The sequence below is a fragment of the Nothobranchius furzeri genome, chromosome 3 (assembly GCF_043380555.1).
Source record: "Nothobranchius furzeri strain GRZ-AD chromosome 3, NfurGRZ-RIMD1, whole genome shotgun sequence".
Taxonomy (NCBI): Eukaryota; Metazoa; Chordata; class Actinopteri; order Cyprinodontiformes; family Nothobranchiidae; genus Nothobranchius; species Nothobranchius furzeri.
In genome coordinates, this window is record NC_091743.1 from 3,903,673 (window position 1) to 3,922,053 (window position 18,381).

The window sequence follows — 18,381 nt, forward strand, 5'->3', positions numbered from 1 at the left end:
ACATCCCCTAAAACGCTGCCAGAGTGCTCTGGTTCGCACACAAAGACGACATCGGACTGCTGACTCAGCTTCCTGAGGTGTAGAGAGTCAAACTGCACTTTTCTCACACGTTTGTCCCTTCCATCTGGGTGGTTTGAACACGTGGGATGTTCTGGTGGGTCAGGGTTAGCTGCTTTGTTCCTTCCTCTCGTGTCACTCAGGTTGGTAACTTGGTAAAGTTTCCAGCTCAGCGTGGTGATAGTCCTCTAACTGTTTTTATTATGCTGTTGGGATAAAAGGCAAACTGTGGCTGACGATCGACGGCTGTCTGAGCACAGCTGGGCCAGTGACCAAACGGGCTCGGTGGGCGCTGCAGCAGGTTAAAGGAGTGCATGGCAGGCAATCTCAGTCACAGCATCCCGAAAGGTAAATGTTTATCTCAGATCAGGGTTTCACTGCAAGCCAGCAATCTGGGTCTCTTTCAAAACAATCCTCTCCTTCTACTGGCAAGTATCAGTTCAACGAACAAGAGCGACTAAATAAGGAGCAACTTTCTAAATGCGCGGTGCCTCGGAGAATGAATGGCTCTATATTTGGGGCAATGGGTGGAGGGGCTTAGGGGCCATGTTGTGAGGAACTAAACAGTTGGAATTACGGTCAGCAACCAGTCATTGAGTAAACATACAAAGAGCTAGAGAAAAGCTCTGTGGTAGACAATAAAAGGAGAAAAAAGCTGCCAGCTTCAGGCCCTGAGAAAAGTGAGCCATTCTACTTACAAAGAGCCGCTTAGGGGTGGATTGAGGGAAGAAAAAAGAGGGCTAAAACACTTGTGGGCTCGGGGAACTCTATAGGGGGAGTGAAAATGGAATAAGCCAGCAAGCACTTGAGGACCCCACCGAGCACCTGAATGGGATGGAGGGGTGTAGCAGCCGAGGGGGGTCTGAAGAAGGTGAATGGCCTTCTTTTTGGGTCCAATTTGTCTCTTTTCACCCCGCTCGCCCTGCTCCAGCTCTGACAGATTCACAAAGAGGGAGCGGCGCTGGGCCACTCATCCACGTACGCCCATGAGCAGCTGTCACTTTTGTCAGACAAGTTAATCAAACAAATGCCACCATCCTTCCTTTTTTAACAAGGTGGAGGGAAAGGGACGGCGGATAGAGACACAACAGATGACATGTGTGTCCTCGATCAATTTACCCTGCCGGCTCACATCAATGAAGCCATGGGCACTGGCGAGGGAGAAGTCGCCATTAAACTTGTATTCCGCTGCAGCCTTTAGCTACTTCCTGTCAGGGACACGTCTGGGAATGCTCACAGAGGATTTGGAGCCAAACGGAGCGCTCCGTAATTACAAAAGACGCTAAGCTGCTTAGCGACGCCATCAGAAGGAAATGAAACCTCTTCAGAAGATGTCTGAGCAGTCCCATTGAGTCCTGCAGTGTTGTTGTTGTTGTTTGTTTTTATTGTGGACACTGTTACGACTAACTCCTCAACTTCTGATTATTTCATTCCTCAACCATAAAAAGCTAAAAGCAAGAGGACAGAACAATGGTGTGTGTGTGTGTGTGTGCGTGTGTGTGTGTGTGTGTGCGTGTGTGCGTGTGTGTGTGTGTGTGTGTGTGTGTGTGCTCTGTCTTCTCCATCCCCAGTGAGTCGTGGAGGATGGCTGCTTATACGGAGCCAGGATCCTCTGGAGGTTTCTTCCTGTTAAAAGGGAGTTTTCCTCTCCACAGTCGCTGCATGCTTGCTTACTATGAGGATTGCTGTAAAGACTCTGACACTAGTCAGTGACTCGATGCGACCTGCTGGGTTCCTTATATACATAGAACTCAACGCACTAAGTAGGTTCAACTGGGATGTTGTGATTTGATGAAATTTAAGTAGATTGAATTAAATCTTTGTGTTTCTCAGGAGAACTAAAGTTCTCTAGAAAGTTCAAACAAAGGAGGGCATTTATGCTTTTGAAGTGACTGATGAGTTGATGAAACTTTGCTGCAGAACCATCCTTTCTCATCATCTCTTGACCCAAGCAAGTTCAGTGACGTCTAACGTGATAGGACTAGTGTTCTAATGGTGCACCAGGAATAAATATGACCTGAAACAAGCATTATTCATTGGCTAACAGTTCTGTTAACGTCTAGGAAACCAAAGCTAAACTGAATAAATCAGGTTTCCTCCTCAGAAATAAAAATGTTTCGTGACACCCAGCTAGATCTCAAGACACGTTGCCTCAGCTCAGGGTTATTAAACTGTTCACTTGGCATGTTCACTGGTAGTGGTGAAGCATCAGTTGTTAGTGTGATTGCCACACGACAGCCATGATTCTCAAACCCAGCCACCAGGAGGACGGTGGTGGCAGCAAAAACAATATTTAATCCTTCATCTGAAGCTCAATCTGCTTCCTGCCCTCCATCCGCTCGCTACCAGCCAGCCAACTGGTAAGCAGAACAAAGGGGAGGAGCTGCAGCCGCAGCTGACAAGTGCTTCAACTTTTGTCACACAGAAGTGCAATTTTGCCATCCTTGTGTGTCTGATAACAACCCAAGGTTAACTATCCAAGGCCAGTGGAAATACTTCAAATCAATCAATGAGCTGTGCTCCTAATCTGCTCTGGCCAGAGGCAGATTAAGTGCATAATTGACCTATGTAATCCTGGTATCCAAAACTCCAGGGGTTGGAAATGGAGAGAGAATGAAGTGGCTGATAGATTTAGTAACCCCCCCCCCACACACACACACACACACAGTATGTCTCTTCATTTTCCTGCTCTGCTGCTAGCTAGCTTATTTGCCAGGCCGAGCACATGAAGGTATCACTGGGAAGCTGCGGTGCATCAGTGCAGGGCTGGATTTGGCTCAGACCAAACACGCGGCTTTTTCTAATCAATGATCCCCAGCTTTTGCCACATTAAGCCCCCCCCCCCCCCCCCCCCAAGCTCATCTGTTTTAATCCGAGTTTTTCCTGCCACTGTTTTAAGACCACAGAGGGCATGAAGGGTGCAGGAGACATGATTAATTTTGTCCTTTTCTCCTGACTCAGGGATCTCACACGTTATTAACTATTTCTGAAACCATTCTCTACATTAGCCAAGGGGTTGCAGGAGGGCTGGGCAGGAAAATGAAGGTTTACCGAAATGTATAGTTCTTATCGACGCCTCTTTGCCCATAAGTCCGCTGTTCAACAAAGGACAAGTCCCACGCTCCTTTAAGAAGCTGTGGCCCAACCAGTCGAGTCCACATCACAGCTAGTCACCTGGAGTTACGTGACTCCACCCCATCCAGTCATCCAGCTTCCTCTAACACTGTGCTAGGGAGAAGTTCTGAAACTGTCCAACTTCCCTGAAAATACTCAACTAGCGCAGCACAGGAAGAGCAAAGAACGGCAACAATCCAAAACCCACAGCCAAAAACATCCGAACTAAGTGGATCGTAACCAGATGACACTGACCGGATGGGTGTCCAGGACCAGTGGGAGAAGAACTTATCAGACAGAAATCTGGGAAGGATGTTCTAAACATTTCTCCACAGTATTCATCACTGCCACAGAATCTGCTGTATGAAACAACAACCCAACGGAAGCTGAAGAGCTGAGGTTACAGCAGCTCTTTCGAATGTGAAGACTATCTTCTGACCTGTCAGACAAGAAAGAAAAGCCGTCTCCTCGCTCAACAAAGACCAGAACATCACAATTCTACCTGCAGACAAGGGATGTTGTACGGTTATTCTGAACACAACAGATTGCCACAACAAAGTCATCTCACCTTTGAGCGACAGCACCATGTATGAAGCTCTAAAGAGGGACGTGACAAGCGGATCCAAGAAGAAAATCACGAACCATCTACAGAAACTGCTAAAGGACAAAGTAATCATTTTACTACAGACTATCCAGGAGAAGCCACCCCATGTATACGGTCTTCTGAAGATTCACAAGGAAGGAACACCACTGAGACCCATCAGCAGCAGCATCAACTTGGTCACGTACAGCATTACAAAACATCTCTCCACTATCCTGGCCCCGCTGGTTGGAAAGACCCAACATCACATACAGAATTTGGTGGATTTCGCTACGAAACATCAAGTTCTCAAACTGGCCCCAGGGCAAACCATCGTCTCATAAGATGTCCCTTCACTCTTCACGTTTCCCCACAGACGAAGCAGTGGGAGCAGTTAGGAAACGCCTGGAACAAGATGATTCCTTAAACGAGAGGACAAAACTGACTCCTGACCACATCTGTACCCTCCTGGACCTCTGCCGTTCAACCACCTACTTCAAACATAACGACAAGTTTTGCGGGCAGAAACATGGAAGCACCATGGGCTCCCCAGTGTCACCGATCATCACCAACATCTACATGGAGGAAGTGGAAACCAGAGCTCCTACCATGGAACAACACCGAGCCACTGGTTCAGGTATGTGGACGACACATGGGTCAAAATTCTCACCAAGGAAGTAGAAGACTTCACCAAGCACATTAATGCCGTGGACAAGAACATCAAGTTCACCAAGGAGGATGTCCACAACCACCAACTGCCCTTCTTGGACTGTGCTGTGCTAACTGAACAAGATGGAAGTCTCAGCACTGAAGTCTACAGGAAACCAATATTTGCATTTGGACTCACATCAGCCACTGGAGCACATGATGTCGGTCATCAGGACTTTACACCATCGGGCCGAGAACATTCCCACAAAGACTGAAGGAAAACACATGAAGAAAGCTCTCCAGAACCGCAGATACCCTAACTGGGCCTTTGTGAACTCTACAAAGAAGTCTGGAAAAGGATCCAAAGCAGAAACCAGCAAAGAAAAGGCCAACAGGCACAAAGGCACCACCATCCCATACGTGGCAGGAGTCTCAGAGAAACTTAGAAGAATCTTCTCCAAACACAACATCCCAGTAAACTTTAAACCCAACAACACCTTCAAACAGAAACTGGTCCATCCTGAAGGCATAACACCCAAACAGAAGCTCAGTGGCGTCGTTTATGCAGTCCAGTGTAGCGAGGATTGTCCAGATGTTTACATCGGGGGAACTAAACAACAATTACACAAGAGCATAACACAACACAGGAGAGCCACCTCTTCAGGTCAAGGCTCTGCAGTCCACCTTCACCTGAAGGACAAGGGACACATTCTGGACAGAGAAGATAGATGGTGTGAGAAAGGAGCAAAATAAGCTATCTAAGTCAAACGTGAAAACCCCACTTTAAATAGGGGAGGGGCTTGGATTTCACCTTTCCAGTACCTATAATGCAGTTTTGGATCTCATTCCTAAGCAGCTTCAGTCTAGGTCACACCTTCCTGCATTTAATCAACACAACGACTCAATAGAGGCTAACGACTCTTCAGTGGTAAAGAGTAGGGGTATTCAGAGTAGTTTCTGCTCGTTTAATAACAATAAACAGCTACAGATTATAAGCTTGACTCTCTCATATTCCAGTTAGAATTGACAACGCTCCTCGAATGAGAAGAGAAACATCTTCAAGAAACCAAAGAAGTCCAGCTGCCTTCATCTGCACCCTTTTGGATCACCATGAGCTGAATGACTGAGAACCTTCACCAGTACTTGTGTAGATGTTCAGATACAATGAGAATCCGCTGTGGCTGCTTAAGCAGCACTTTAGGTTTAAAATGTGGTTCAATAAAATATATTGCTGCTTTATTCAGTTTTGCATTATGTTATTATTTTGAACATAAGTTTAACTGTTCTGAAAACAGTTTGAGAGATGTAGTCATTGAATGCATTGTGTGCCAAAAGAATGATAATTGATCCTCAGTTTGGCCCACATAGACTTCTGTTATGCTCACTGTGCGAAGAGTTTAGCAAAAGTGACCTAAGTACTGAGTAATGTGTCCTAGCGCCTGTAAAAATCAGTAAACTAACATAGTCCTCTTGCTGCAGCCAGGATTCTGTGAGAGAGAGCAAAAAAATCTGATTATCACGAATCAAGTCATTAACTAACAAAGTCTTAGAAAAAATGGATCTAATGTTCAATAACCCACATTTAATTTTTCTAGTTTTATGCTCAGTTGAATTTGTTCTAATATTTATGAGATTTCCATGATTTGCTTTATTAAGCCTGATATTTAATCTGTGTGGTTTTGGCCGTGGGCAGGACACTGTCTCTATGGGGTAGTGGGTGGGTAACAGTACAGAAGCTGCAGAGGGGTGGGTTAAACTACAACTCTGCTTCCTGGTCTGGTCCCTGGGTTGTCATGGAGGACTAATAAAACTGGCCATGTTCCTAGAAAGAAGAGCTGCCCCATCCAAAGAGGGATGGATGCCGTCTCTCCGCATCAGACCAGGTTTTCCCCAAAAAGTTTTCCAATTGATGTCATTGTGTCGTATGCAAATTAGCACATGACGTCATCTAGCGACTTTTGGGGGGAACTTCAGCTACTTTCAGTCAAAAACAGTTGGCAACACTGCGTCACGCTTCTCCAGTTCTTACGTGGATGACACGGTGAACAGAAACACAGAAAAAGATCTGTATAACAATACAGCTCATTTTTCTGATTAGCGTGTAATCTGTGGTCAGAAACAGCCAGTGTTGGGAACGTTACTTTAAAAAAGTAATTAGTTATAGTTACTGATTACTTTGTCAAAAAAGTAACTCAGTTACTAACTGAGTTACAAGATCATAAAAGTAACTAATTACCAACAAAAGTAACTACTTAGTTACTTTTTTTCATTAAAGAATGCAAGAATTACTACAATAGTAAAATATAAATGACTAATGACTGAAGATAATAAAATGTATGTCCAAATGTTTTATATAAACCTGAATAATTTAAACAAATACACACTTAACAGGAGGAACTACTAATAGGAACATTACACTAATCTAGACTATTAAAAGGTCACTGTGTGATATTTAACAAGACCCCAATCAGCTAAAATTTAAAATTGCAAATAGAAACACCTGTAAAGGTTCCCGAGCCTTTAAATGGTCTCTCAGTCTAGTTAAATTACAGAAATAAATGTAAATTTGAACAGTATTCTAATTTTTCCAGCTTCACATAATTGTGTGTTTTTAGCAGCATTTCTGTTGCTTGTAATCTAGTAACGGTTAAATAAATCAATAAAATCCTTTAAAATGACACTAGAAGAGGCACAAATCTGATGGAGGACTTACATTTACTAACTTGGGTCAGACCCAACCACAGAAGAGCTGAAGCTGGGTGGTGAACACACACAGGTAGTTCTAATAACACCTGAGCTCCATGACGTCTGAGACTGATGCATCAGTGTTACAGCGGGACTAAAGACATGATCAGAAACAGGTTACAGCTGGATGATCTAGGAAGGCAGAAGATCAGGACGTCTGAGTGGTGAACAGGTGAGCGGACCTTCAGGACGTCCCGCTGTCATGCTAAGGGCACGGCTGCAGACCTGCAGATTCGCTGCTGCAGCAACAAGTCTGCGGGGGGTCTGCAGCCGTAGATATTCATCACGTCTTCCTCGTTCTTCACGGGCCGTGACGCACTTGGATGAAAACATCTACCTCTTTAGCTCCTGATCAGCTGATGATGACAGCTTCAACACACCGCGCTGCTTCACGCACGCATTTCCTTATCAGTAACAGAAACGAGGTTTTGATGAAAGAAGACGGTAATTAATTAGTTTGCTCGTTACAGAAAGAAATATTTTTTATGAACGCGGTTATTTTAAACGGAATTATTCCCGTTGTGTCTACAGAATGCAGCGACTGAGACCGTGAGGGTCTCCGCCCACCCGGCCAATCATCATCGTGTTTGTGAGTGCCTTACCAACACCTCTCTCTCCCTGGCTGCAGCTGAAGTGTGTCGGTCAGAAAGCCTCAACTGTTGCTCAACGTTCGACAAGCACATAGTAACGCACAACCTTCCGTCCCCAGTAACGGTAACGGCGTTGCAACGGCGGGAAAAGTAATTAATTAGATTACTTCGTTACCTATAAAAGAACGCCGTTAGAAACGCCGTTATACTTAAACGGCGTTACTCCCAACACTGGAAACAGCAGAGACGTGTTATGACTAAAGACTAGTTCTATTTCGTCTAGTCTTAGCCCTTAAGCGAGCTGCTATTGGAAGGGTGATCTCAGCATCAGCCAATCATGAAGAGCTTAAATGTACGCCCACCACGTGGGCACCCCTTGTGGGTTATATAAGTGGAACGACCCCACTGTTCGCCTCCGTTTTCTCTTCACGCCAAGCTTAAGAGCTTCCTTTAAGAGCAGTTATACAAGAAAAATCTACTCACCGACCATGTCCAGCGATGCCAGGACCTGCCCGGCCTGCCAGACGGGCTCCATCTCCAGCGGCGACTTGCACGCCAAGTGTAAGGTCTGTCTCGGGGCTCACCACGCTGGCCTGGCCTTGACCCCCAGGCCTCGTGCCCGTTTTGTACCGCTCTGCCCGTGGCTGAAAAGGTCCGCCGGGTCGAGTACTTCACCCCCACCACTGACGAGGAAATTCCGGTGGCTGGCACGTACTCGCTGGACAAGGCGTTACAGTTCTTCAACGTCGGCCAGGAGCCGGCTGGCTCCTACCGACTGGACGATGTCATCGACAGTGAGGAGTACGACGAAGCTGGCTGCCATAGCCCTTTTTCCCTCCTGTACAACACGGAGGTCGACCACGAGGCCGGCTGCCATAGCCCTTTTTCCCTCCTGTACAACACGGAGGTCGACGAGCCTCGCGAGGAGCACGACGAGGCTGGCTGCCATAGCCCTTTTTCTCTCCTGTGCAACACGGAGGTTGACCACGAGGCCGGCTGCCGTAGCCCCTTTTCCCTCCTGTACAACACAGAGGTCGACGAGCCTCGCTCAGCGGGTCCTTCTGCCCCAGTGGCTTCTCGCTCCTCCCTGCCAGCAGTTAGAGCACTGCTCCAGGAGCTGCCCGCCATCATCTCTGCGGCTGCGGCCCGCAAGGGGCTAGCCGTTCCAGAACCGGCTCCGCCTGAGGCAGATGAATTGGCGGGAATTTTCGGGGCAACACAGACGTGCTGTCCAGACCCCGTCTGGCCACGCTTCCCCGCTGCCATGAGCTGCTGGTCCGCCGCCTTCTTCGAGCCTGCCGGGCTCAAGGCACCAATTTCCACATATGTGCCCATTACCAAGGTCGAGGGCTTTTCCGACCTGGGCTGGCCATCCGTTCCCCCAATGGAGCTGGACTTGGCCTCGCTGTGTGGCGTCAAGAACCACCTCGCTGGACCGCGAGTAACCATGACCAGCTGCTGAGGCGGCTCGCCGATCACGCACACCAGTGCGCCTTCCAGACCGGCGCTGCAGGAAATAACATCGCCTTCTCGCCTTTGGCGTTTCCAAAATGGTGGAGGAGCTTGACTCTCCTGTCGAGTCAGAAACCATCATTACTAAAACTGCTGATGCCATCCTCAATCTGTGTGTGGCTGTACTCTCCGGTTCTGCTCGCATTGCTGCCTGGCAGACCCTTATCCAGCGGGCATTGTGGCTCAAGGCCCTGCCTTCCATTCCTGAACACCTGCACAGGGAGCTGCTGGAAGGCCCCATCACCTCTGACGTTCTGTTTGGTCCCCATCTTACGAGCGTCATCTAGAGGGCTCAGGCGGCGGCTGAACTTTCAGCCACGGTGCGAGACCTGGTCCACTCTCGGTCAGCCTCGCACTCCGGCCATTCCCCCAGAGGATGGGACGAACGGCGAGGAAACTCCAGGCACCCAGCTGCACGGCCCGCCCCTCGGAGCCGGCCTCCCGCTGAGGCGGGACCAGGGAGTTGGCGGCCAACGGTTCCGAATGAGCCAGCAGACAGCCTTGGCAGTCTCAGTCACAGGAACCTCGCCGAAAACAACCACGAAAACGACTCGTTGGGGGGAATGTGTGTGCTTATGACTGTAATGTTAACTCTGTGAATGATTTTGGTTTTGAAATAAAATCCAAAAAACGTCATATCGAGAGCACAGTCCTACAGTCCTCTGCAGAACCCTCTGCCGAATCCTCACACATGATGTTCCCCGCACCAAGCACTGCAGCACATCTGCATGTTCACACAGTCGGATTCGGTCATGTTACACGGCTTGCTGTAAGGGTGCGCTCCATTTGCGCACCGGCCCCAGCCTTCAGCCAGGCCCGACTCATCCCGCTTCCCCCACAACGTTGGGTGGGACGGGATGTCATGGCGCTGTTGCGACCACGCGCAAAGCGCGCACGTTGCGCAGCTCCATCCGCTGGCACTTTGTCTTTCCCGTGCACGGGCCCGGCTCCCACTCGTCCTTCATCCTTGGACTCCACGCTCTGCGGTGCGGATCAGCCTCTACCAGCTGTTTCACACTCGCCCTTTCGAGCACAGCCCTCCATGGGTCGCTCCCAGTTCTCTGGTACGAGCGACGGCGGTAAGGGCGCGAACCCAATCTTCATGTGACCTCGAGCACACGTCCGCTGTCGGAACGCGCGCACGAATGCCTCCCTTTCGGCTACTCGCTAGCCCAGCGCACTTTCTCCAAATGTCTGGAGACCGCGCTGCAGCCACTGCGCATGGCGGGAACGAGGGGTGTATTTTACCGGGACGATCTGCTCCGATGCGCCCGGTCCGAGGCGTCGAGCAAACCAGGAAATTAACAGAGCATCTGTCAACCCTGAGGTTTTCTATAAACTTGGGGAAGAACTCCATCCTTCCATCCCAGTCGATTGTGTTTCTCGGGGTGGAACTGAACGCCTCCCTAATGAGAGCACGGTTGTCGCCAGTGAGAGCGGCAGATCTCACCACAGTGATCTCCCGCGTGCAACCCCGCAAGATCGTGAGAGCCCTGTTAGTCATGAGACTTCTGGGCATGATGACTGCAGCCCACTCGGCGGTGCTGCTAGGGTTGTTGCACTCGAGGCGCCTGCAACGCTGGTTCATCCGCCTCCGGGTACACCCGATACGTCAGAAGAGACGTATGTTGAGGGTTCCCCCCTCAGTGGGCGGGGACCTCGCTCACTGGGGGAATCCCTGCATCCTCTCACACGGGGTCCCCATCGGAAGTCCTACGTCACACGTATCTGTGTTTACGGATGCGTCACTGTCTGGGGTGGGGGGCACGTGCTTGTCCCATACGGCGGCAGATCGCTGGCCCTCCCACACGCACGAGCACATAAATGTGTTGGAGCTTATGATAGTGAGGAATGCGTTCAGACACTTCGCTGCCCTTCTCGATGCCCGTCATGTCGAAGTTCACACAGACAGCCAGGTGGCGGCAGCCTACATAAATCACCAAGGGGGAGCTCGATCCCTCCCACTATTGCGCGTAGCCACAGGTTTACTGTGTTGGGCACATGTCCACCTGCTGTGCCACCTACATTCCGGGGATCGTGAATGTAGCGGCAGACATCCTGTCGAGAGGGGTCCCCACGACTCCGACTGGCGTCTGCATTCCGCACTGATATCACAGATCTGGATAAGGTTCGGGGAACTGTCTGTGGATCTGTTCACGGCTCGCGAAAATGCTCAGTGTCGTCTGTGGTTTTCCCTGAGTCCCCGGGACCAACCCCCGCTCGGGGCGGACACCTTCTCACACCAGCCCTGGCCTCGAATGCTCCTTTATGCGTTTCCACCAGTCCCTCTGATTCCCCGTCTCCTGGACAAAGTTCGGTCAGAACAGCTCTTGGTAATTCTGGTGGCTCCCAGACGCTTGTCCGCTTCATGGTTTCCGGACCTGCAAGCGCTACTGTCCGGCTCCCCGTGGAGACTCCCGCGAAGGGAGGACGCCCCTCTCCAGGCGGATGGGATAATCAAACATCCTCCAGAAATAGGCCAACGGCTGTGGGTCTGGCCGCTGAGCGGTCACGCTTAGGGGTTTCTGGGCTGCCGCATGTGATTCAGAGTGCGCGGGCGCCTTCTACCATCACATCTTATGCTGCTAAATGGGCAGCTTTCCAGAAATGGTGCACAGAGCGGAATGTTCAAGCGCTCTCCTGCCAGCTGGCGGATGTCCTATCGTTTCTGCAGATACTGATGGACAGGGGCCTCGCATTCAGCACTATTAAAACATATGCTGCAGCTATCTCATCCTGTCACCAGGTTTTTGGTGATAGGTCTGTTTTCAATCATCCCCTCACAAAACGTTTTCTAAAAGGTGTCAGAAGGAACAGACCTGTGTTCCGCCCGCTAGTTCCCCAATGGGATCTAACGGTGGTTCTGCGTGGCTTATTTGAAGCCCCATTTGAACCCTTGGACCAGGTCTCACTCAAGTTCCTGTCACTTACAACTGCCTTGCTGCTGGCACTGGCAGCAGTCAAGAGAGTGAGCGACCTAACTATCCGCGCTCTCAGTGGCTCCCGCATGCCTCAGGATCCGGGAAGATGGCGGGTCTGCTGTTTTATGCCCCAACCCAGCCTTTGTGCCCCAAAACATTAATACTTCCTTCAAATCCAGGTCAATTTTCATTGGCTGGACTTTTTCCTCCTCCCCATAATTCTGATGAGGAGGCGACTTGCCATCTTCTCTGCCCGGTGCGCGTGCTCTCACAATATGTGTCACGCATTTCAGGGATTCGTCGCTCACAAAGCATGTTTGTGCACTACAGGGAGTCTTCCCTTGGGCACGCGCTGTTGGCCCAGCGCCTTTGACTCTATGGCGCTATGTGACGCCATTTCACGCTTACACATCATCAGGGCAGGATCCTCCTGAGACACTCAGGGCTCACTCAGCCAGAGGGATTTCCTCTTCTGTGGCGCCCCACAGTGGTGTGTCAATTGAAGTCATTTATCAGGCTGCTTCATGGGCTTCACCCTGTTCCTTTACTTGTTATTATTTACGAGATGTGTCTTCAGGATCCATCACTCGTTCAGTGCTTGGACCTCAGCAGGCTGAGTGAACGCATTATGGCACCTCATCAGCCCTGCTTGAATGAATTTCATCCTCTTGTGGATGATATATTTAGTGGGGGCCTCACTCTTATCTCTGGCTGCCTCAGCCTTTTAAGCCCTGGTCTGAGGCTGAGCGACCCTCACTAAAAGGAGACTTGTTGGGTGTGTCCATTGGTTGAGCTAACCATTGTGGCATAAACGCATCCAGCTGCGCATTATTCCAATAGCAGCTCGCTTAAGGGCTAAGACTAGACGAAATAGAACGTTGGTTACGTATTGTAACCCCAGATTCTATGAGTCTAGTCACAGCCCTAAGCCACTGGCCCCACTGGTTCTGTTAGGACTAAGAGCCATCGGAGGCAAACAGTGGGGTCGTTCCACTTATATAACCCACAAGGGGTGCCCACGTGGTGGGCATACATTTAAGCTCTTCATGATTGGCTGATGCTGAGATCACCCTTCCAATAGCAGCTCGCTTAAGGGCTGCGACTAGACTCATAGAATCTGGGGTTACAATACGTAACCAACGTTTTAATTTGTAGGTAAAATCTAACATCAGCAGTCAGTAACACTAGTGAATAGTCAGGGTTATTAATAGATGAGCGTTTCTCCAATATTTCTCATATAGACTGTAATGTGATGAGTTCTCCTCTGCTCTTTCTGCTACAGACTCAACTGAAGACGGATGCTCTACACAAACACTAACACCTGTTTCTCCTGTTTAGTTTTTGTCTGAAGGCTCAACTAAAGTCACATCCAGCATGGCAGCGCGTCATGGGGCCAAACCAAGGAAAGGAGGTGTGATATCAGCAGGAGGCCGGTGAGCTGGGAGCTGAAGAAGGTAAAAACACAACCTGAAGGTTCCCCGTCTCCAGGCTACCACATAGGGCTGCTCGATTATGGCAAAAACAATAATCACGATTATGGTGACTGAAATTGAGATCACGATTATTTAGGACGATTTTTCAATTTATGTTGATTTTATTTGTTTATATTCAGTCATAAAATTGCTCAGGGCACAATCAGGACAAAAATAAGAAACAAGATGATCACTAAAATAACTCCTGATTCCCAGTATAAAAAGACCAATATACTTAAGTCTATGACCCAAGGGCTACAGACCTTGGTTTAACTCATTTAAGTCTAACCAGTACAGACCCAAATACCAATATCTTGCAAATACTGACAGCAAGAATTATACAGTGGCATTTATAACAAATAAATGCAAATAAATTGATGTTCACAAAATGTTGCATAACATTTATTGAGTCGTGTCAAGGTGCTGTAGGAGCGTGCACTAGCACCGTGTCCTCATAGAGATTAGTTATTAGTTATCAGCGTGAGGAACTTATTTCTACCTTATTTATAAACTATTTATTTACAAGTCCATCAGTTAATGTAATAATTGTCCCAACCACAGCTGCACCCCCCACCCCCCAACCCGGTCTCACAGCAATCGGGGCAAGCTGCACGTGTGTTTAGCACGCCGCACGCGCACATTTAGCCGTTTTTATCGGCTCAGGAGTCCGCAGGTGCGGTGTGTGTCACTCACTCTGGTTAATCCAACAGGGAGCCGGCTCCGAGAGCTGTCTTTAGCAACCGACACATCACTACATCATTCCCTTTCCTAATGTCCTGAAGAACGGTCCGGAGCGCAGGCGGAGTGTTTAGCTAACCTGCAGGAAACGTCGACGACAGTTATCCAGAAAGTAGCTAAGGGTTACCAGAGATGTTTCTGAGGTGTTCGCTAGGTACTTTTAAGTTAAAAAGTCGAGAAGGGGGTCTGAAAAGCTGCTGGAAATAGCGTCAAAGTCGCTAAGTTGGCAACACTGTGGGAGGAGCGCTTCATTTGCAACTCAGGGCAGCGCAAGCGGGAGGAGTAAATAATCGGCTTGTTTTGTTTTTTATAATCGTTCAAAACTCAGATCGTAATCGTGATTAAAATTCGATTAATTGAGCAGCCCTACTACCACAGAAGCTGCTGCTGAGTCAAGAGCACTAAGGTTAGTTAATACTGAAGCTGTTTTACATGAAGATGTTAAGAAATAGTCAAAAAAACTGGATGAACTTTAGATGTTGCGGGTGGGTTTTATACATCATTACATCACTGTAGGATCAGTCTTTCTATTCTAAAGGTGTATTTATTTATACTCACATGTAAATGTGTACATCACTATAAAACATCTGCTTCATAAATGCTCTGAAACATCATCACCTGATATTTCTGTTGTATATTTAATACTTGGTCAGTTTATTGGTATTTTTTATTAATCTTGTTATATAGTTTGATTTTACCACTGAGCATTGACTAAATTAAGATTAAACAGTTGGTTAAATCCAGTGTTAAAAACAGTTCAGGTTCAGAAATCTTGTGCGTCCACAGCTGTTATTAGTGATAATTAAGCAATCTGATAAGGTGCCAAACATCCAGATATCGGCCGTGAAATCGGCAGCACTTATCGGCCATTGGCTGACCACGATAATAGAAAAACCAGTATCGGTCTGTAAAGCTCTGTAAAACTACATTTGATAGTGAAACATGAAAAAACACAAGTTAGGTTATTTTCTACTGTGAAATAAGAAATCTTTGATCAGTTCCCATCTCATTTGTAATCAGATGCTGGGAGAAGTTAAGATGTTTTGCATTATCTCTAATTTCCCTCTGGGATTAATAAAGTTTCTTTGAATTGAATTTGAATTGAGAACATCATGCAATGCCTTACTCACTTCAAAGAGTCTCTCCACATAAACCTCCTCGCTGACCTTCTCCCGTAGCATGTCCTGTGAATGACGAACAAACGTCACATAGCTGTCAGCGATGTCCATCCCGGGCTTCTGCAGAAACAGAAATAAAGAGAAAGAAAAAAACATTTAATGATATTTGTCCCCTGATGTGCTGTGAAAAGTATTTCATGTGACACAAGAGGGTTTCCAAGAATCCATTTAAGGTCATGCATGTTTATGAGATCACTCCAAAAATGGTGAGCCACACAGGGTGGATGGAAATGTGGTTCGCTCCTGTATTAGCACAGTATTAGCACATTCTATCATTGCAAAACCTTAGTGCCCTTGAGCTTAAGATGACATTTTACTTCAGGATGTTCTGCTAGAGCAGAACTCATGGTTCCATCAGTTACAGCAGGTGGTCCAGAAGCAGCACAGCAGCCCCAGGCCATCACACTGCCACCTCCATGTCTGACAGTTGCTATGATGTTTTTGTGTTACATAAACTCCAGATGAAACAGGATATACACTTTCTAGAAAGTTCTCCTTTTGGCTCGTTGCTTTACAGAATATGTCCCCAGAAATCCTAAAAAGGTCCGGACTCATATTTTAATACATTTGCAGCAGTAGGAATGAAGGCTTTTGTACTGTAGGGACAACAATCTAAGGTGAACCCATGTCAGCATGCAGAGTTCTGCCAGAGGAGAAAGTAGCTTCACACCGCAGGATTTGGAGACTTACTTCCAGATACCTGGACAACTAACAGCAACACTCTGCTCTGCAACCTTGATGTTTTACCTCCACAAATAACACAAGCCTGGAGGAATTCAGCTGTGTGGTGGAGTTGCTAATACTAACAGTTAGCTCCTACTAGCCGAGACGTTCTCTGCTGTTTCCTGGACGCTAAACCAACAGCAGCCTTCCCCGTCGTGAGTCAAGGTGGATGAGTGCATGAATGTTAAGTGACAGTGTGACGGTAAAGTAAGTAAGTAAATGTTATTTATATAACGCTCATCACAGACATAGAATCACAAAGTGTTTCACGTGGATCAAAACAAAATAAAACATAAATCATAATGATCTCAAAACAGAAATAGATTAAAATCTGAAAAATAGCCATTCAGTTATTAAATACCTTAGGTAAAAGCAGCTTTAAATAAAAGGGTCTTTAGCTGTTTTATAAAAAGGTCCAGACTGCCAATGCTACGTTAGGATAAAGGAAGATAATTCCAGAGTCGGGGTGCAACAGTTTGGAAGGAGTGATCGCCTCAACTTTCATATCTGGTCTTTGGAACTTCTAGAAGGTTCTGGTGGGTGGACCTGAGGGCTGAGGTTGGAGCATGAGGCTTTAACAGTTCAGTAATATAGGGAGGAGCTTGACCATGTAGAGCCCTGAAAGACGTAGATAAAGCTGACACCCCACCCACATCAGAAATCCACACAAATACGTGGAGTGGTTAGTGCTACGTTAACAAGATGGCGCCTGTGCTTGGCTTAGCCGCAGTCACCGGCCACTTTTTCAGACTTTTCTCCACTAACCTCCGCTTTTCCACCTTGCTCCTGTTTACGATCCTCTTCAGTAGTGTCCCTGCTACCATCGCCTATAGCTGTTGGTGACTTTAACATCCACGTTGATGATCCCTCTGATCACTTTGAATCACACCATGAGTTTCTCCAGCCTTATGGACTCCTTCAGCTTTACCCAGCATGTTTCTGGCCCCCCACACAGCAGGGGGCACACTCTAGACCTTGTTTTTACCCTGAGTCTAAATGCTGACAGTGTTTGTCCTGAGGACGTTTATATTTCAGATCACCATTGCATTTTCTTTAACTTGTCAGTTTCTGCGTCCCCACCTCCTGCTCGCCGTATGATTAGTTCTCGTTTTCTTAATGAGAGCACAGCTAGCATTTTTTCTGCTGCTTTTGATCCACCCCATTCTTCTGATAACACCCAGACTCCTTAACTTCTCAGTTTAACGAGCAATGCCTCTCCATTCTGGACAATATCTGTCCTGTGAGAACCAGATCATTTCCTGCAGTGAACCCTACTCCCTGGTTTAATGATAGCCTTCGCAGCCTGAAGCGCCAATGCAGAAAAAGTGAGCATTTGTGGAAGAAAACCCATCTCCATGTCTATCTGCTGCACCTAAAGGATCTTCTGACATCCTTTAACTCTGCAGTCAGAGATGCTACATATACCAAGATGGTTGCAAGATAACCCACTAGATGAGTCCTGGTTAGATATAGAACAGACACTTTGTAATACGATAGAGCTTTCAGACTTACCATTTATTAGCTCAAGCATAAGAAAACATGAAAGCTTCAAAAGTATTAGTATCAGCACCTCTCTGACAGCATGGTGGGAGTATCTTAAAATGACAGAGTCTTCACTAGTACAATGCAGACACACACCCATCTGGAATAATCCTGATATTTTGCTAAATGACTAAATGATGAACCTTCCGGACTGGAAAAATAAAGGAATCCTATACCTGGAACACATATATGAAGGATTGGACTTCATCCCATTTAACAGAATAGTCTCCCAATTTGGAATGGATAAGAATAGCTTTTTAGAATATCACCAAATTGAATCTGTAGTCAAACTAAAATTTAAGCTCAATAAAATAGAATTACAAACACCACCAAGGGTATTAGACTTCTATAATCTCAAACCCCCCAAACTACTGTCTAAAGTATATAAGACACTGTCCAAAATAGATGATAGAATAGCAATCCCTATTGAAAAATGGGAGGTGGATCTATCAGTCAGCTTTGACCAGGGCTTCTGGTCCCAAACTTGTTTAAAAACTTAAAATGATCAGACACCCCAATTTACAATTAATTCAGTACAAAATTCTACACAGAGTACACTAT

General features: G+C 47.2%; 1 protein-coding gene across 3 annotated transcripts in view; it reads right to left on the minus strand.

The window, feature by feature from the left end:
- LOC107373568 (calcium-dependent secretion activator 1) overlaps positions 1 to 18,381 on the minus strand; it is a 603,181-nt gene that overhangs the window by 111,314 nt on the left and 473,486 nt on the right. For all 3 annotated transcript variants that reach the window (XM_070549106.1, XM_070549105.1, XM_070549104.1), the window contains one exon: positions 15,508 to 15,615. In XM_070549106.1, the coding sequence (XP_070405207.1) occupies positions 15,508 to 15,615 (108 nt within the window). The remainder of the gene's footprint in view (positions 1 to 15,507; positions 15,616 to 18,381) is intronic.